The 14,021-nt window shown below is 37.8% G+C and overlaps 2 protein-coding genes across 2 annotated transcripts; both read right to left on the bottom strand.

Annotated features, from left to right (window-relative positions):
* Positions 1 to 2,529: 2,529 nt before the first annotated feature.
* Positions 2,530 to 10,214, bottom strand: raptor (regulatory associated protein of MTOR complex 1). The gene is made up of 5 exons (XM_073977944.1): positions 7,405 to 10,214; positions 4,941 to 7,343; positions 4,502 to 4,866; positions 3,881 to 4,069; positions 2,530 to 3,815 (listed from the first exon to the last, which is right to left on the bottom strand). Exons 1-3 carry the CDS (start codon positions 9,377 to 9,379, stop codon positions 4,859 to 4,861), a joined length of 4,386 nt encoding a protein of 1,461 aa, XP_073834045.1. The 5' UTR covers positions 9,380 to 10,214; the 3' UTR covers positions 2,530 to 3,815; positions 3,881 to 4,069; positions 4,502 to 4,858.
* On the bottom strand, positions 2,530 to 13,121 carry Mipp2 (Multiple inositol polyphosphate phosphatase 2). The gene is made up of 5 exons (XM_073977951.1): positions 12,805 to 13,121; positions 12,311 to 12,738; positions 4,502 to 4,866; positions 3,881 to 4,069; positions 2,530 to 3,815 (listed from the first exon to the last, which is right to left on the bottom strand). The coding sequence occupies exons 1-5, from the start codon at positions 12,968 to 12,970 to the stop codon at positions 3,653 to 3,655; spliced, it is 1,311 nt and encodes a 436-aa protein (XP_073834052.1). The 5' UTR covers positions 12,971 to 13,121; the 3' UTR covers positions 2,530 to 3,652.
* Between the last annotated feature and the right edge of the window lie 900 nt (positions 13,122 to 14,021).

Genomic DNA, 14,021 nt, shown 5'->3' with positions numbered 1-14,021 from the left:
AAGAATCTTCAAGTTTTACTACTTTTTACTCGAAAAGCGTTCCTTTACTACAGACACAATACAATTCATATGGGAGCAGTTTACAACTTCTGCTACTTTTGCCGGTTTTACCATTTTCAAAAGTAAAGAAACAGGCCAATTATTAGGTCTGTACGATAACTCAAAAGTTTGTACAAATGTGTACAACCTTTTGCAAAATGCTGTTCGATAACACACTTCTCCAGTAAAAGAGAAATGAGAAGTACTTGCAATAACTTGCAAATACTTTTTACTTGCGAACAAGGCGAATTTAACAAGGTCATCCAATGGGCGAATTCAGGCCGTAGTCTTCATTTGCTGTCAATTTTTTTTCGCGAAATATCCCCAAAGTATAGAAGAAAACGGTAAAATATTCTTCATTAAGCTTAAATAAAGATGTAAACACATTCTTGATAGAAGGGAAAATATTGTTATTTATTCATGTCCATGTTTACATTAGGCAATTTTCCTTGCAGCAATTGTCACTTTCTCTCCTTCAAACTGACAATTGCCGCATGGAAAATTGCTTAATGTAAATATGGACTTTGATTAATTTTTTTTGACAGCAAATTCAGACATCGGTTGGTAATCGGTCTGTTCCTTTACTTTTAAAAATGGTAACAGTGGCAAGAAATGGTAAAAGTCGTGAACTGCTATTATATAAATTGTATGCTTTTGAAAGTAAGGGAACACTTTGCGGTTAAAAAGTGGTAAAAACTGGTAACCTCAGCCACGTAAAGGAACACGACTATTATTGTATCACCTTTCTTCCACCATGCTGCGAAGTTGTCGAACAGACCTACCATTTTGATTGAAAGTACTCCAAACTGTCAACCATGGTGCAATACATAAGATGAAGTGATAAAACCAGCTGATTTCAACCATTGTTATTGCAAATTGCTAATATGAAAGTCCCTGTTTACACAGGGAAAGTTGATGGGAAAGAAAATTGAGTTTATGGGCGAGGGAGTAGAGGGGAATAAGAGGGGGTACACACATCTCTGTACCATGGTACAATTACTTAGGTAGAAACATCGGCGAATTGCTACAACAAAGCAACTTTTTTTGTAATGTAAACTGTCAAAATGTTCGCCAAATGGTTTCTTGTTGTCTCTTTTTATCGCTTGTGTTTACACAGTGAAGTGAACACATGCTATCTCTTACTTACCGAATCATATGGTTTTTTGTTTTGATTTTTCATAGCGGATTCCTAGTTTTTTGACGTTTTAGATTCGATCAGCTGGGCTGAGGCATCTACCTAAGTAATTGTACCATGCTCTGTACTGGCAAATTCTGTTTTGTTTCGTTTTTCTTCGTATACAACCTGATGTTGGCTGCAGATTTGTTTTTGCATTTTCTTTCATTTTATTTTCTCTGTCGAGAAACAAACAACAGCGGAGACAATTGAAAAAAACCAGTTGGAGGAAAAACTATTTTTTAAGCAAAAACAATTCGAAATAAGTGGAAATATCAAAATTAAAATGCAATTCAAGGGTTCCTTTAATAATTAATTGTTTATCACACACGTCCATTTTTACTTTTCGTTACAATTTTGCCTTGGCTTTGTTTTTGAACGGCGCAATGAGTGTGAAGAAGAATAAGAGAAATGATAAAATTGACACAAACATGATTTCCGTGTCTAAACAACAAGGAAATTTTAAAAGAAATTGAGAAGAAAAATTTTCTTTCCAGTTTGAAAGTCTAAACACGGTCAAAACGTAAACAACATTTTTGACAGATCGATCAAAATAAGGCCTGTTCGATAACCCAAAAGTTTGTACAAATTTGCACAAACTTTTACAAAATGCTGTTCGACAAACTTTTTCCATTAAAGAGGAATGAGAAGTTGTTGCAAGTACTTGCAAATACTTTTTACTTGCTGAGTTATCGAACAGGCCTATAGTCTCGTTGTTTTAATTTCTGTTTCAACTTATTAATTACATCATGGATATTTGCATCATCCATAAAACCTGAAACAGAAACTACAAGTACAAGACTATTTTCATTGAAAGTTCTTTCATTACGTGACCTGTTAAATAGACCTTGACCTTATGTATTGTATTGGGATGACACCTTTTTCACAGGTAGGTCTCATCGCCCTTGTCACAAATTTCCTCCATTGGCCCTTCGCCGAAAAAAATATATTTTTGGCCACATATTTCTCGTGGTTACACTTAACCGGATTAACCTAGTGGGTTGGGTTTCAAATGACAATTCCATTACGCAAACGTCAAATAAATCCTCATGAAGTGCGCTAAGCCGACAAAAAACTCGAATGTAACCGTACGTAATATATGGTCCATTTTTAACCGGTCGACCGTCCAAAAAGTTCAACAAAATTCCACAAACCTCCTAAATACATAACTTTTGGGGGAAAAGTATTTTGGTTGTGTAGCCGGATTTGATATAATGACCAAAGATGAAAGTTTCAAGGTTGGTCTTCAAAAGTTTTCACTTTATGGTCTTCAAAATCTCCGTTGACTCTCCCTAAAAAAATCCACAACAAATCCATTTATTCTATTTTTATTTTTCTTTATTTTGTCTTCGTTTTGTTTGTATGTTGTTGTTGTGTTATTGCATATTATAAACTATAATTGTTTATAATTATATTTATTATAAATACAAAAATATATATGTTGTATGTATATGCTGTGTGGAATAGAGGGAGGAGAGAAAAAACTACAATTATAAATGTGGAGAAATTAACAAAAGGTTGGTTCAATTTGGGTCCGTGATGGTGAAGGGAGGGTGGGAAAAGCAATAACAATTTCTTTTTACTTAAAATTACAAAATATATTAGAGTAAGTTATTAAAGGGAGAAGGCAAAAAAGAAAAAGGGAGCATGGTGAATATGTGTATGTGCTTGATTAGATTATTAGATTTATGTATATAATGTGTGTAGTTATAGATGGAAACATTTATTATTGGTTAATCCTAACTACGCGTTTTGTTTCAAAGGGAGGCTTTTGTATTACTCTTTCACTTTGTTGCTTCTTATTATGAATTGTGTTTGTTGATGTAATAAATATGTTTTGTAAAGGACAATAATAGCCTTGTTAGTGTTGTTAAAGTTAAGAATCATTAATTCATGTCTCAATATGTACGTTTGTATATGTATAAATCAAAGTGATAGCACTTCTTCTCATGTTAAATAGCTTCATTGTATACGTTTTAAAGGCTACGTATGTATTATGTTAGTGGTTACAAAACACAAACAGGAAGCAAAAAAAAAAAAGAAAGTTGTTAGATGAGTGCATCTGGAAGGGATAGAAGGAAATAAAGGACAATATTTACAAAATATAACACACTCATCTCGGTAACTGTATGTATGTATATGCAATATGTTAATAACAACAAAAATATGCGGTCGTAATAAAGGTAATTAATTGGATTGGCCTATGCTGTTGTTTGGATATCAATTAATTGATAGTCGCTGAACAATGTAATTAGTTCCTCAATGCTGTTTGTTGTATGTAGTCTGTTGATGCTGGTTTATAGGTAAGTAGTTTATACCTAAATTTCACTAATATTTACACATAAAGTGAATTTCTTAACATCTCCAATAAAACATCTGATAAATCTGGTGTGCGTCATCTTCTAGGTAACAAAATTAAATATAGCCGGAGCAGGAAAATTATTTGAAACACATCTCATCAAAATTGCAATTATCCACGCTGGCTGCAAACAACTGGCGCAATGTGTTTAAGCTACACAAATCATTGTCTTGTGGGCATCCTGGTATATGAACTATGCGTTCTTGGTGCATTGTAAGAACCATGGGGTCGTCATTATCACATCTACAAGGGGAAAACAAAATAGTAAATATGTAATATAGGAAACCTTCGAGTATCTTCATACTTACTCAAACAGGACAAATGCCACATTGGTAGCAAAAGCATCAATTTCACTGGTGCGCCACTTTCGTTGCTTGCCAAAGTCTTGGTATGTTATTGGTGTTGGGTCTTTGTATAAACCCAAATGTGCTAAAAGCTTAAGCAATGTTCCGGAATGCGTAAAATAAAACGTTGAATTCGGTAATGGTGATTGTGGGCTAAAATTAAACATGTTGCTATTAGTCATGTAATTAATATACGCACTAGGGTGGTTTCAAGAAATCAATGTAGGATTTTGTTCTAAATTTTAACTTATTTAGTTTTGTTAGATTTTAAGATTGCTAAAGTTTGAGCACAATCGGAAAATGTTAACACGTGCCACTGGGGCCTCATTTTCCATGGGCCCTATATAAATAGTATTCAAATCCGAGCCGATTTTCACAATTATTCACTGGTAAAATTTTTTCATTGATTGGACCATAAATGGTACCTGGTGTTAACATATTCCGATTGTGCTCAAACTTTAACAATCTTAAAATCTAACAAAACTAAATAAATTAGGGGGTTGCCGTCTTAAAAAGTCCGGCATAGATTTTCCTCTTTGAATTAAATCCACCATAATACACACACACTCCTTCACCTCCACTTACTCAATATGCTTAAACATATTCTGTATAGCTGGACAAGCAATACGATGTGTCAATTCATAACCATAACCATCATTCCAATAGTATTCCAAATCTTCTGCAAACTCTAATATTTCCAATGTTTTCCTATCCAATAATTGACACCACACCGATGGTTCTTGCTGGTGTTTGTGCCAAGCAGTTTCAAAACCACAAATAGTATAGATGAGACGTAGCAGACTTGCATCGAGTTGCCTTAACTTGGTTTTCTTTTGTATGGACTGTATGGCATCCAGCATTTGTTGACCTTGTAGAAATTTACGCACATTATCAAATGTTTGGGGATTTTTATCGACATCACTTTGCCAGCGACTACACAATTTATAAAACTGCAAATACATACAGTAAAAACAAGTAATTAAAATTATTTATTCCTTCACATTCTTTCTTCCATCTTTCATACCTGGTGATGGTTCATACACAGCCACCGTATTGTCTACAAAACCTACAGCTAACGATATTCTGTGTACATGAAAAGCCAAACATGTGGGATGGCCAATTTTCGGGCCCATAAAACTATCATTGCTACGCAATGTACTCAGCACCCGACCACCTTGTTGACTACTGTAAATTGTAATCTTATTGGCGCTACCGGATGCTATCATATCAACCGATTGATGAGATGCTATGGCAGTGACATCACTACCCACATCCCATTGACTTAGAACACTATTGGGTACCCGCGATCTCAAATCAATAACACATATTTTACCCTGTGAACAACCAGTCACAAGTGTTGTTTGATTATCCCGCAGACAAGCGCTGAGAATGGCGCCAGTATGTTCGCGATAGACGCGTATACGAGCCTCTTGTGGTGCACAACGTTTATCATAGAGTCGTACACTGCCATCTCCACATCCTCCCACAATAATGTCACTGCATATGTTGTTGGTAAAGGGGGAGAGAACTCTTATGCTGTGCTCACTTCCAATGGGAATGTCACTCAAACGCAACTCCCGCTCAACATCCCAAATGCGTATAAAACGACTTGAACCACCGGCAACCACCAATTGTTGTGAACACTGTTGCCAAGCTGTGACCAGACCACAACCCCAATCTCCGGCAATATCTTTGCGTGTATACTTCGATGAGGATCCCAGGCTGGGTGAAGTACCCAAATATGAGGCCTGCAAAGCGGGTAAAGCTACCCATGCTGTAACCAAACGACCGGGAGAATCGCGACCTTGCTCCTCACCATTGTTGCTAGCATTTGGTTGCCAAATTCGAACCACACCATCTTCATGGCCAACAAGTGTGAGCGGCAAATCTTGAGAATTTAGGAACTCTATAGCACTTACACGGGCAACGACATTACTATTTTGTGGCACATGGGCCGGTGGCGATGCTGATGACGTTCGATTGCGCGAAGTTGTTGATGATGATGACGACGATGATGGCACTGTTGTGGGAGTAAAGGTCCGTACCGTATTGCGTTGCCAATCATACAGCAGAACTTTCTCCCGGTAAGCAACTGCAATTTGCTGCTCATAGGGTAGTAGACGAACAAGACTGGGTGTTGATTGTGTCTTACGTACCCAACTCTGTGTATCGATGCGCAGCGATCTGGCCTGTTGGTTACGAGCTTGACTACGTATTTGACGATTACGTTGGAAGCGACATTCACGAGCACGCAGCACGGGAGCATTCTTGTCGATAGGAAATACTTGAACGTGTTCGCTATCCTTGTCAGCGGCATAACGATGTTTCCCCGGTCGAGTAAAGTACGATATGGCCCATGGTATGAATTCTGTGGTCACAATTGGCTTCAATGTTTGTGACTTTGATTCGAAATTAGTATCACTAGTACTGCTGTGACCAGAGGCCGATCCATCACCCGCACCACCACCAGAAGGACCCCCTGCTCCGGTTTCATGGCTAGTCATTGAAATCTGTGGTCCGGCACTATCTGTTTCATCATTCATGGATGTTGTGCGCAACTTACGATACAACATGGCCTGTGGATCGTTCATATTTCGTAATTTAGATGCCCAAGGGCTTGCATTTCCTTGACCAGCAGTATTTACATTAGCACCACCTGCAGCTGGTGGTGATTCACCAGTCCCCGCTGCACCACTACTCAAATATGAAACTCTTGTATTTGGACTAGGCGGCAAACTGACACTTAAACTAATACACTTTTCATTGGCTGCCTCTTTGGCGGTTATTAACAACAGAGCGGCGTTCTTAATGAAACCGATAACTTCTCGGGCAATTTCGGCAACCTTGGGGAAGGGATCATGACTCAGCTGATAGATACCTTGCCACAACTTTAAGAATATCGACTGAAATGGTATAGCTGAGGAACTAATGTTAGATATCGAACTGGAACTAACACCCCGACGCATGGTGGCATGACGTTCCAAGCTATTAGTGGAATGATGGTAGTGATGGCCGGACCCATAGCCACTGGATTGCGAAACTTGCGCTCCTGGCATAACGTGGCTAACACTAGCACTTCTTTCACTGGTCACAGATGGTGATGACATGTGCTCCTGCATGTAGACTGTGACAAATTGCGATTCAAAAAGCAACACCATCCATTGTAAGGCCGCTACCAATTCCATGCGCACCAATGGTGACATATCTTCTGCCACATTCTCGAGCAGTGTAATGGCTATAATGCGATCGATATTGTTGGCATGCTCCTCGGAACGATCCGTAACCGAGCTGATGAATGTTCCCAGGGCGAATACAGCTGCTGCACGGACTTCAGGAATGGGATCCTTAAGTAGAGGATATAATTTTTCATGGGCCAAATCACGTACACCGGACCAACGGGCTTTTTCAAAATTTTGCCACAGCATACCTTCACGGGAAAGAATATTACATTAAATATACATTACAATAAATTTGTGTGTGTAATTTACCTAAACATATGGCTAGCCATTGTCTGAGCAACCAACTCTCATCATTCAGCTGTTCAAGGCATATGGACACCAAGGAACCCTGCAGGGCACTTGTTTGACCCAAAAGGAATTTATTTACAATACAGGCTAACACAAATGCTGAGAGGGTACGATACTCCTTTGCCACAGTGGTGTCCTGCAGCACTGCCAAAAAGTACTTATGATCCTTAACTAAATCCAGCTGACACGTGGGGTCCACAGCTAGGATTTTGGCCCAGATGAAAACCAATACTGGGCGCAGTTCTTTGGCTGAGCTTTGCAGCAATTTAAGTACATATGGAAATATGCCCACGCCCAGGGCAAGATTCACAGCCCAAGGGCCAAGATCTAGGAATCTAGCCAACAGTTCTAGGGCCCTTAAACGATGAACTTGTGATAGCAGGACTTGCAAAACTATGGGCAGTTGTTCGGGTGGCGTGCGCGACTCTGACTCTCGATCGAGCCACACCTGAAATGCGGTTAGCTGCTCTTCAAAGAAAGGCAATTGTTTATAGGGAGCGCCTCTCTCCAAAATGTCGGGCAGTTGTTGTAGAGCCAAATCAACGACTAAATCCCAAGCAGTCCACATGGGATGGCGGAAGCAAGGAGGCAATGCGGGATGTGAAACTGGTGTGCAGTCATGAGATCTCAGTATACGTTCAGCCAGCAAAAAGTTGCGGAACAAACTGGCCACCAACAAATCCTGGCGAAATAGCTTTTGAAACAGCTCTCGTGGCAATGTGTTCCATGCAATAGTATCTGTTATGGCCGTGAACACCCAGTTCAGCTCACCCATCATAGTGCGGCGATCGTTAACCTTGCCCGGAATTTTGTCAATGAATTCACTGTGCAAACGTGGGACCAATCCGAATTTCTCTCTCATGGTGTACCATTTCAGGGCTATGTTTATGGGGGTGGTAAGGCAGGATGTAAATAAGTCAGCTGGCAATTGGGCATTCATGGGCAATATTTCACCCACGGAACAGGCTGCTAAATGTATACAGTTCTTATAGCTAACAGCGGCCGGTAGAGATGTTTGTCCCTGTCCGGGTGGAACGCGTTGATTGGCCGCCGCCATAGCCTTTTCCATTTCACGTTCGTGTTGTTCGGCAAATTGCAAAAATGATTGAATAATAATACCAGCATTGGAGCAATCGTAGACATATATGGAAGGAGCCGCCATCCAATTTTGCAGCTCAAATATGCTCAGGGGTATGTATTGAGTAAACGTTTTGTTGAATACCCAAATTTCTCCATTGGCTGTTGGTTTTGGTACACCATGTCCGTTGTAGTGGAATAAGATGCGTTCTCCTTTGGCATTGCGTCTCAAGGAGGTACATAACTTTTTAACATCTTCAACGGTGGGGTCGTGACATTTCTTATATCTGGCCCGAGGCTGCCAGCGTTCATATTGCATTTGTAGGTTAGCGCCAATGAGATCCATGGCTTTTGGTGCCGACACTGAGGATGGGTCTATCCAACATTCCAATCGTGCACATGGTTGTATTTTAATGACATCCGGTGGATCAACTCCAATATTCAGGCACAAGACCAAGGCCACACTGGCGGTTTTCATGCGTTCTCGTATACGCCAAGGTTGACGTTCGTATTTCATGGCCTCTATGACCTCATGATGACGTTTGGCTTGGAAACAGAGAGGACAACGATGATCGGGCAATGTATCCAAATGTTCTACCAATGATAATTGTTGTAAATATTTGGGTAGTGATTGACTATCGGAAGTAGATGTTTTGCGGCTATTTGACCCGCTTGCACCACAGCTGGTGTTAGTGGTTCCAGTAATACTTGTTGCCATTGTAGAGATCGTGGCACTGGCAAGTGAACTAGCAGCCCCAAATGAACCGCTTGATAACGCTGCAGATGTTGCCTGTTGAGCAGGTGTACAATTGCCTCCGCTATTGTTTACATTGGCATTAATGTATTGGGCTTCGAACATTTTCCTTGGACGAAATTGCTTCCAATATTGTTGTTTCTCCTGTTGTAGTTTCAATATTAAATTTGTTCAACTGTACAACAATAGCCCCTGTCAGTCGTCGGTGACAAGGAGGTCGAGCGAACAATTACACTAGGCGTCTTTTGTCTTAAAGACAAGGGTGCTGCTGTTGTTGTTGCGATGCCTTTTTACTTTGTCATTGTGCATTTTTTGGACATGGTCACAATAATTTTGCCTCGACTATATAGAACTCTGCACCGGAATTTTTTTGGTTTGTTTTTTTTTTTTTCTGCACTACCACTTCTTCCACTTGCACCCAACAAACAACAATGTATGTCAGACTGACTCTTTTTTCTTCTTCGTTTCAAAACATAACCACAAATATTTGTGGAAAATATTCCCACAGTTTTTCTTTGCTACAATTCGATATTGCACTGAATTTCAATAAATCTTAAGAGTACAACAACTTATGCACACTATGAGCTATGAACTTCGGTTTAATATTCACAATTATTTGCGTTTTTTCTTTTGTAAATTTACCACGCTAAAATACGCATTACAGTTTCAACTTTTTGACTTTTTCACATGCATAATCTTTAGAGTTGCCATATCGTTGCACGGCATATGAAATGAAAACAGCGCAATATGAAATAAACGTGATGAAAGGTAATGGTAAAAACAATCAGGTGGTAAACAATACACTGGCGAGAAGTTAGTAAATCAGGTAGAGAATAAACGTTAACGAACAGCAAGCAAATGTAATTGAAAAATGAAAACATTGGCCAATTAATAGTTCGGCAACTCCCCCGTCGTTTTTCGTTTGGTTGTCGATTGTCAAAATAAACAACTTTCAATAGGGTTGTCAAAGTTGTATTAATTAAAATAGGGTTGTCGTATTTTATTAGAGTCTTTTGCAGAGATGGAAAACGTGATGTGTGAAACATCGCATAGTATAGGCTGAGTACACACACTGCATCAAAAGATGCATGCATCACCATTTTTTAGCTGTGTTGCAAAAATAGATAGAAGGAAAGAAAATGTACTGAAACACTTTCATGATGAAATCATGAAATCATTTTTAATTAAAAAAAGCAATTATCTGGTGCTGCTTTGGGCTATTTCGTTAATTTCTTTAATCATTCTACAGTCAATTCGTGTGGTTACTATTTTGGACCTGCCATGTAACGCCTTCAGTTTGAGCCTGGCTTCTTTCTCGGTGCGGTATATGATGTTCTATATACTTCTCAGCTTACGAGAGGTGATTTTAGGCATTTCTCTTTCGGATTTACCATTATAATAATTGGAATAGACCAAAAGTAGCATATTTTCCAAAACCGTTTACCTGACTTTCTCTTTTTCTGAATATACCGTCTATGTTACACACACAAAAATTAATTTATGATCAAAAATTATGGATCTACATGTCCACATTCCAAAAAAATCTTAAAAATCCTTAAATGCAAAAATCGCTGGGGAAACCCCACGATTTTATTGCACATTCATTCATTTTGCAATTATTTAGTTGACACCACAAAAACCAGGTACCTATCCTTTTTGCCCGTTGTTTTTGTTATTTCCAACCGATTTCTGGATTTATTGGGTTGATGTTGTCATTAACAGATAAATCACAGATATTTACAAAAATCCCAACATTATTGAAAGAATTTCTTGTATTAACTCCTAATTAAACATCTAAATTTTTAAAAACTCATCGTTTGCAATAATATAGTTGACTAACTGTATAAGCGGTTATAGCTTCCGGGGGAAGAAGGTTTTCGGTTCAATACCCGACATTTTTTGAATTACCGACAAAAATCAGTAAAATTTAAATGCTTTAAAGTTGTAGATTCTAGGAGTTCTGGAACATACCAAGAACTATAAATGAAAAGTGTCAATAAAAATTGGCAACACTATTTTGGTTGTTAAGCCTTTACCTAATTAACTGCGTGTTGCGTGTGCGTTCAAAAATACAAAAACAAAATACATGTATTTCAAATTGAAAACAAAAACAAATACATGTATTTTGTTTTTTTGAACGCACACGCAACACGCAGTTAATTAGGTAAAGGCTTTACTTACCGAAAAATGTCGTTAATTACCAAAATTATAATCATTTTAATTTTACCGATTTTTCTCAAAAAATGAGTTACAGAATTCCACCACAGAACATCAATTTTTACAGCAGTTGCAAATTCTCTCCCTGTAATGTTGGCTTCGTTTCCTGGGAACTTTTAAAAGATTCGAAGGAAAGTATTGGCCTTGTAGTATATACATGATTTTTAGAAGAAGACACTAAGAGGAAATTTTCTAAGGAATTTTATAAAGCAACTCTTCTGCTCTGTATGTGGATTCGAACAGACAAAAAGCTGACTATTTAGATATTTACAAGATGATTCAAAGTGACCAAGGAATTGGAGTCCAGGGCCTAAGTTGAGCTGACTCGCTCGGCTCGGAATGAAATGACATTTTTTATTTGGGAAGTCCAGACTTTGCTAGGCCGGCTTCTCAGAGAAAAATTTACAATTTAAAAGATATTTTGTCCCCGTGCCCGAAACTTATTTATGACATATTTACATCTTTAAAGAAAATTGTGTTCGAATAGCGTGCCAGCTTTCTGGGTCCAGTGATACTCATTTATATATTTTATAAAGATCTTGTTTTTATTTCAATTGTCTTTAAAGTCTTTATCATGTCGACTTTAGTTCTTTAATTTTTACTGCAATCATATGATCTGAATGCTTAAAATACATTACACACCATTAGTTATTATGTCGTTACATCGTATATATTGTCTTGTTGTAACACAAACAACAACAATTTGTATATTTATAAACCTCTGCATGAACCATCATCATTGAATAATATAGTATATTCAAATAAATTTTCCGTTTGTTTGTTAAGCTAATAATACATTTTTGTTTGTTGTTTACTTACCCTTAGTACAGGATCCTTCGACAACGGTTCCGGGTAAATAATTTCACGTATACGATGTCTACCAAAGAGACCAGTTGCGAAACTTTGAGCGCTTTTAAAGGTTCGTTGTGTAGCTGTATATTTGAAATAGAATGTTTGGGGATCATATTCGTCAGCCAGTAAGGTGGGAAAACGATTTTGCATACGCTCTGCCAATTCAATCAATTCATCCTCTCCTTCGGCTACTAAATATTTCTCTTCCTCTGTGGAGACATTAAATGACCACACTTTTAAATGTTCGAAAAATTTTGGACATAATTCTGCATCCCCTTTTGTCAAGAGTTCCTCTTTAAGGGCAGTAAGTTTAATTTTGGCCTGTTTAATGATCTTTTTACTGGGATTTCGTGTTCCATGTCGTATTATGGACCATAGACGGGATGGTCGACAACCTATTGAGATAAATTGTAGAATTATAAGACAATTACTGAATATTGATATGCTCCGCTTTAGTTTACCTTCGATTGTGAGAGGATTGTCGTTGAGATTTGCTATTGCCCGATAAGGTGTTTTGGTTGATAAATGATGTTCAATGTCCTTCTTTGAGATTTCATCATTACAAACTTCACCACCAAGGGCGACAGAGGATAGTAAAACAATACAAATAAATTGAGATAAATACATTGTTATGTAAAAAAGGAGATTAGCATTTCAGGTACATGTGAAATTTGTCAGTATAAGTAAAAAATAAATTAATTAAAATGGGTACAAGAAGAAAGAACAGAAGAAATACACGAATTCCTCACAACTGAAACGAGCAATACACTAACAAGAACTGTTTACGACAATGAATGAAAATGTAAACAATGACAGGGCTGCCAAGATAAGAGAAAATTTAATGGTTACTTGCTGTTTGTGAGTAATCATGGATTTGTCTATTTGGTATTTGAGAAGGGTCCATAGCACAATTAACAGGTAGATGCATCAGTCAACAACTACAAAAAACCAGTTCAGTACTGTGAAATGAGAAAAATGTTTCCAAAAATAAAGCGATTCACAATTACAACAACTTTTTTGACTGCTCGCAGTACATCAGCTGGGCTGATGCGGGTACCTATATGATTGTGCCATGGAAGTGTCGAAGTGCCATATTAGAGGTAGTTTATCAATGCCATATGACACGAAATAAAAATATTCCATATCCACCCACGCAGGCATAGTGGAGACGTAATTTTTTTTCTGCTGGTGAGGACGCACAGAGTAAATGGCGTAAGGAAAATCTCCAATATTGCACATATTAAGGGCTGTTTACACCATCTATCAATGTCATATGAGACGTCATTTCTTTCACCCATTCGACATTCTCTATGTTTGTCAAAATTGACGTCATCCATACAACTTTCAATTTGTGCGTTCATACATACAAGTGTTATTTTCGTATGACATAACCTATAAATATAAAAACAGCTGTTTTTGTCATTGTTTACATTTATTGTTGAGTTGCAAATTTGCGCATATTTTAATTTTGGTTGAAGGAAAATGAATATCTAGCATGTTTGTTTTGGTAGAATAGGTTTTTGGGGTTATAGAGGCGTTTATGTTTTTGCCACAAAGCAGTCATTTCCAAGATTGCTTCTTTCGACCAATCGATCTGAAAATTACACCCTTTGTTTACTTTTCTAAATATTTAAATATACATAACTTTCCATTTTCTTTTTTAAAAGATTTTGTTTTT

Source organism: Musca autumnalis, unplaced genomic scaffold, assembly GCF_047663935.1.
Source record: "Musca autumnalis isolate F117 unplaced genomic scaffold, ASM4766393v1 scaffold_3, whole genome shotgun sequence".
In the NCBI taxonomy this organism is placed as follows: Eukaryota; Metazoa; Arthropoda; class Insecta; order Diptera; family Muscidae; genus Musca; species Musca autumnalis.
Note: the sequence above shows the minus strand (reverse complement) of the source record. Positions and strands in the feature narration are given on the sequence as shown.

Bases quoted from the DNA above. Each gene is read 5' to 3' on its own strand.
- raptor (XM_073977944.1), bottom strand. From the start codon at position 9,379: ATGTTCGAAGCCCAATACATTAATGCCAATGTAAACAATAGCGGAGGC. The intron at 7,344-7,404 runs GTAAATTACACA...TTTCCCGTGAAG, and splicing joins ATGGCTAGCCATATGTTTAG to GTATGCTGTGGCAAAATTTT.
- Mipp2 (XM_073977951.1), bottom strand. From the start codon at position 12,970: ATGTATTTATCTCAATTTATTTGTATTGTTTTACTATCCTCTGTCGCC. The intron at 4,867-12,310 runs GTAAGTAAACAA...ATGTATTTGCAG, and splicing joins CGAAGGATCCTGTACTAAGG to TTTTATAAATTGTGTAGTCG. The intron at 3,816-3,880 runs GTAAGTATGAAG...TTCCCCTTGTAG, and splicing joins GTGGCATTTGTCCTGTTTGA to ATGTGATAATGACGACCCCA.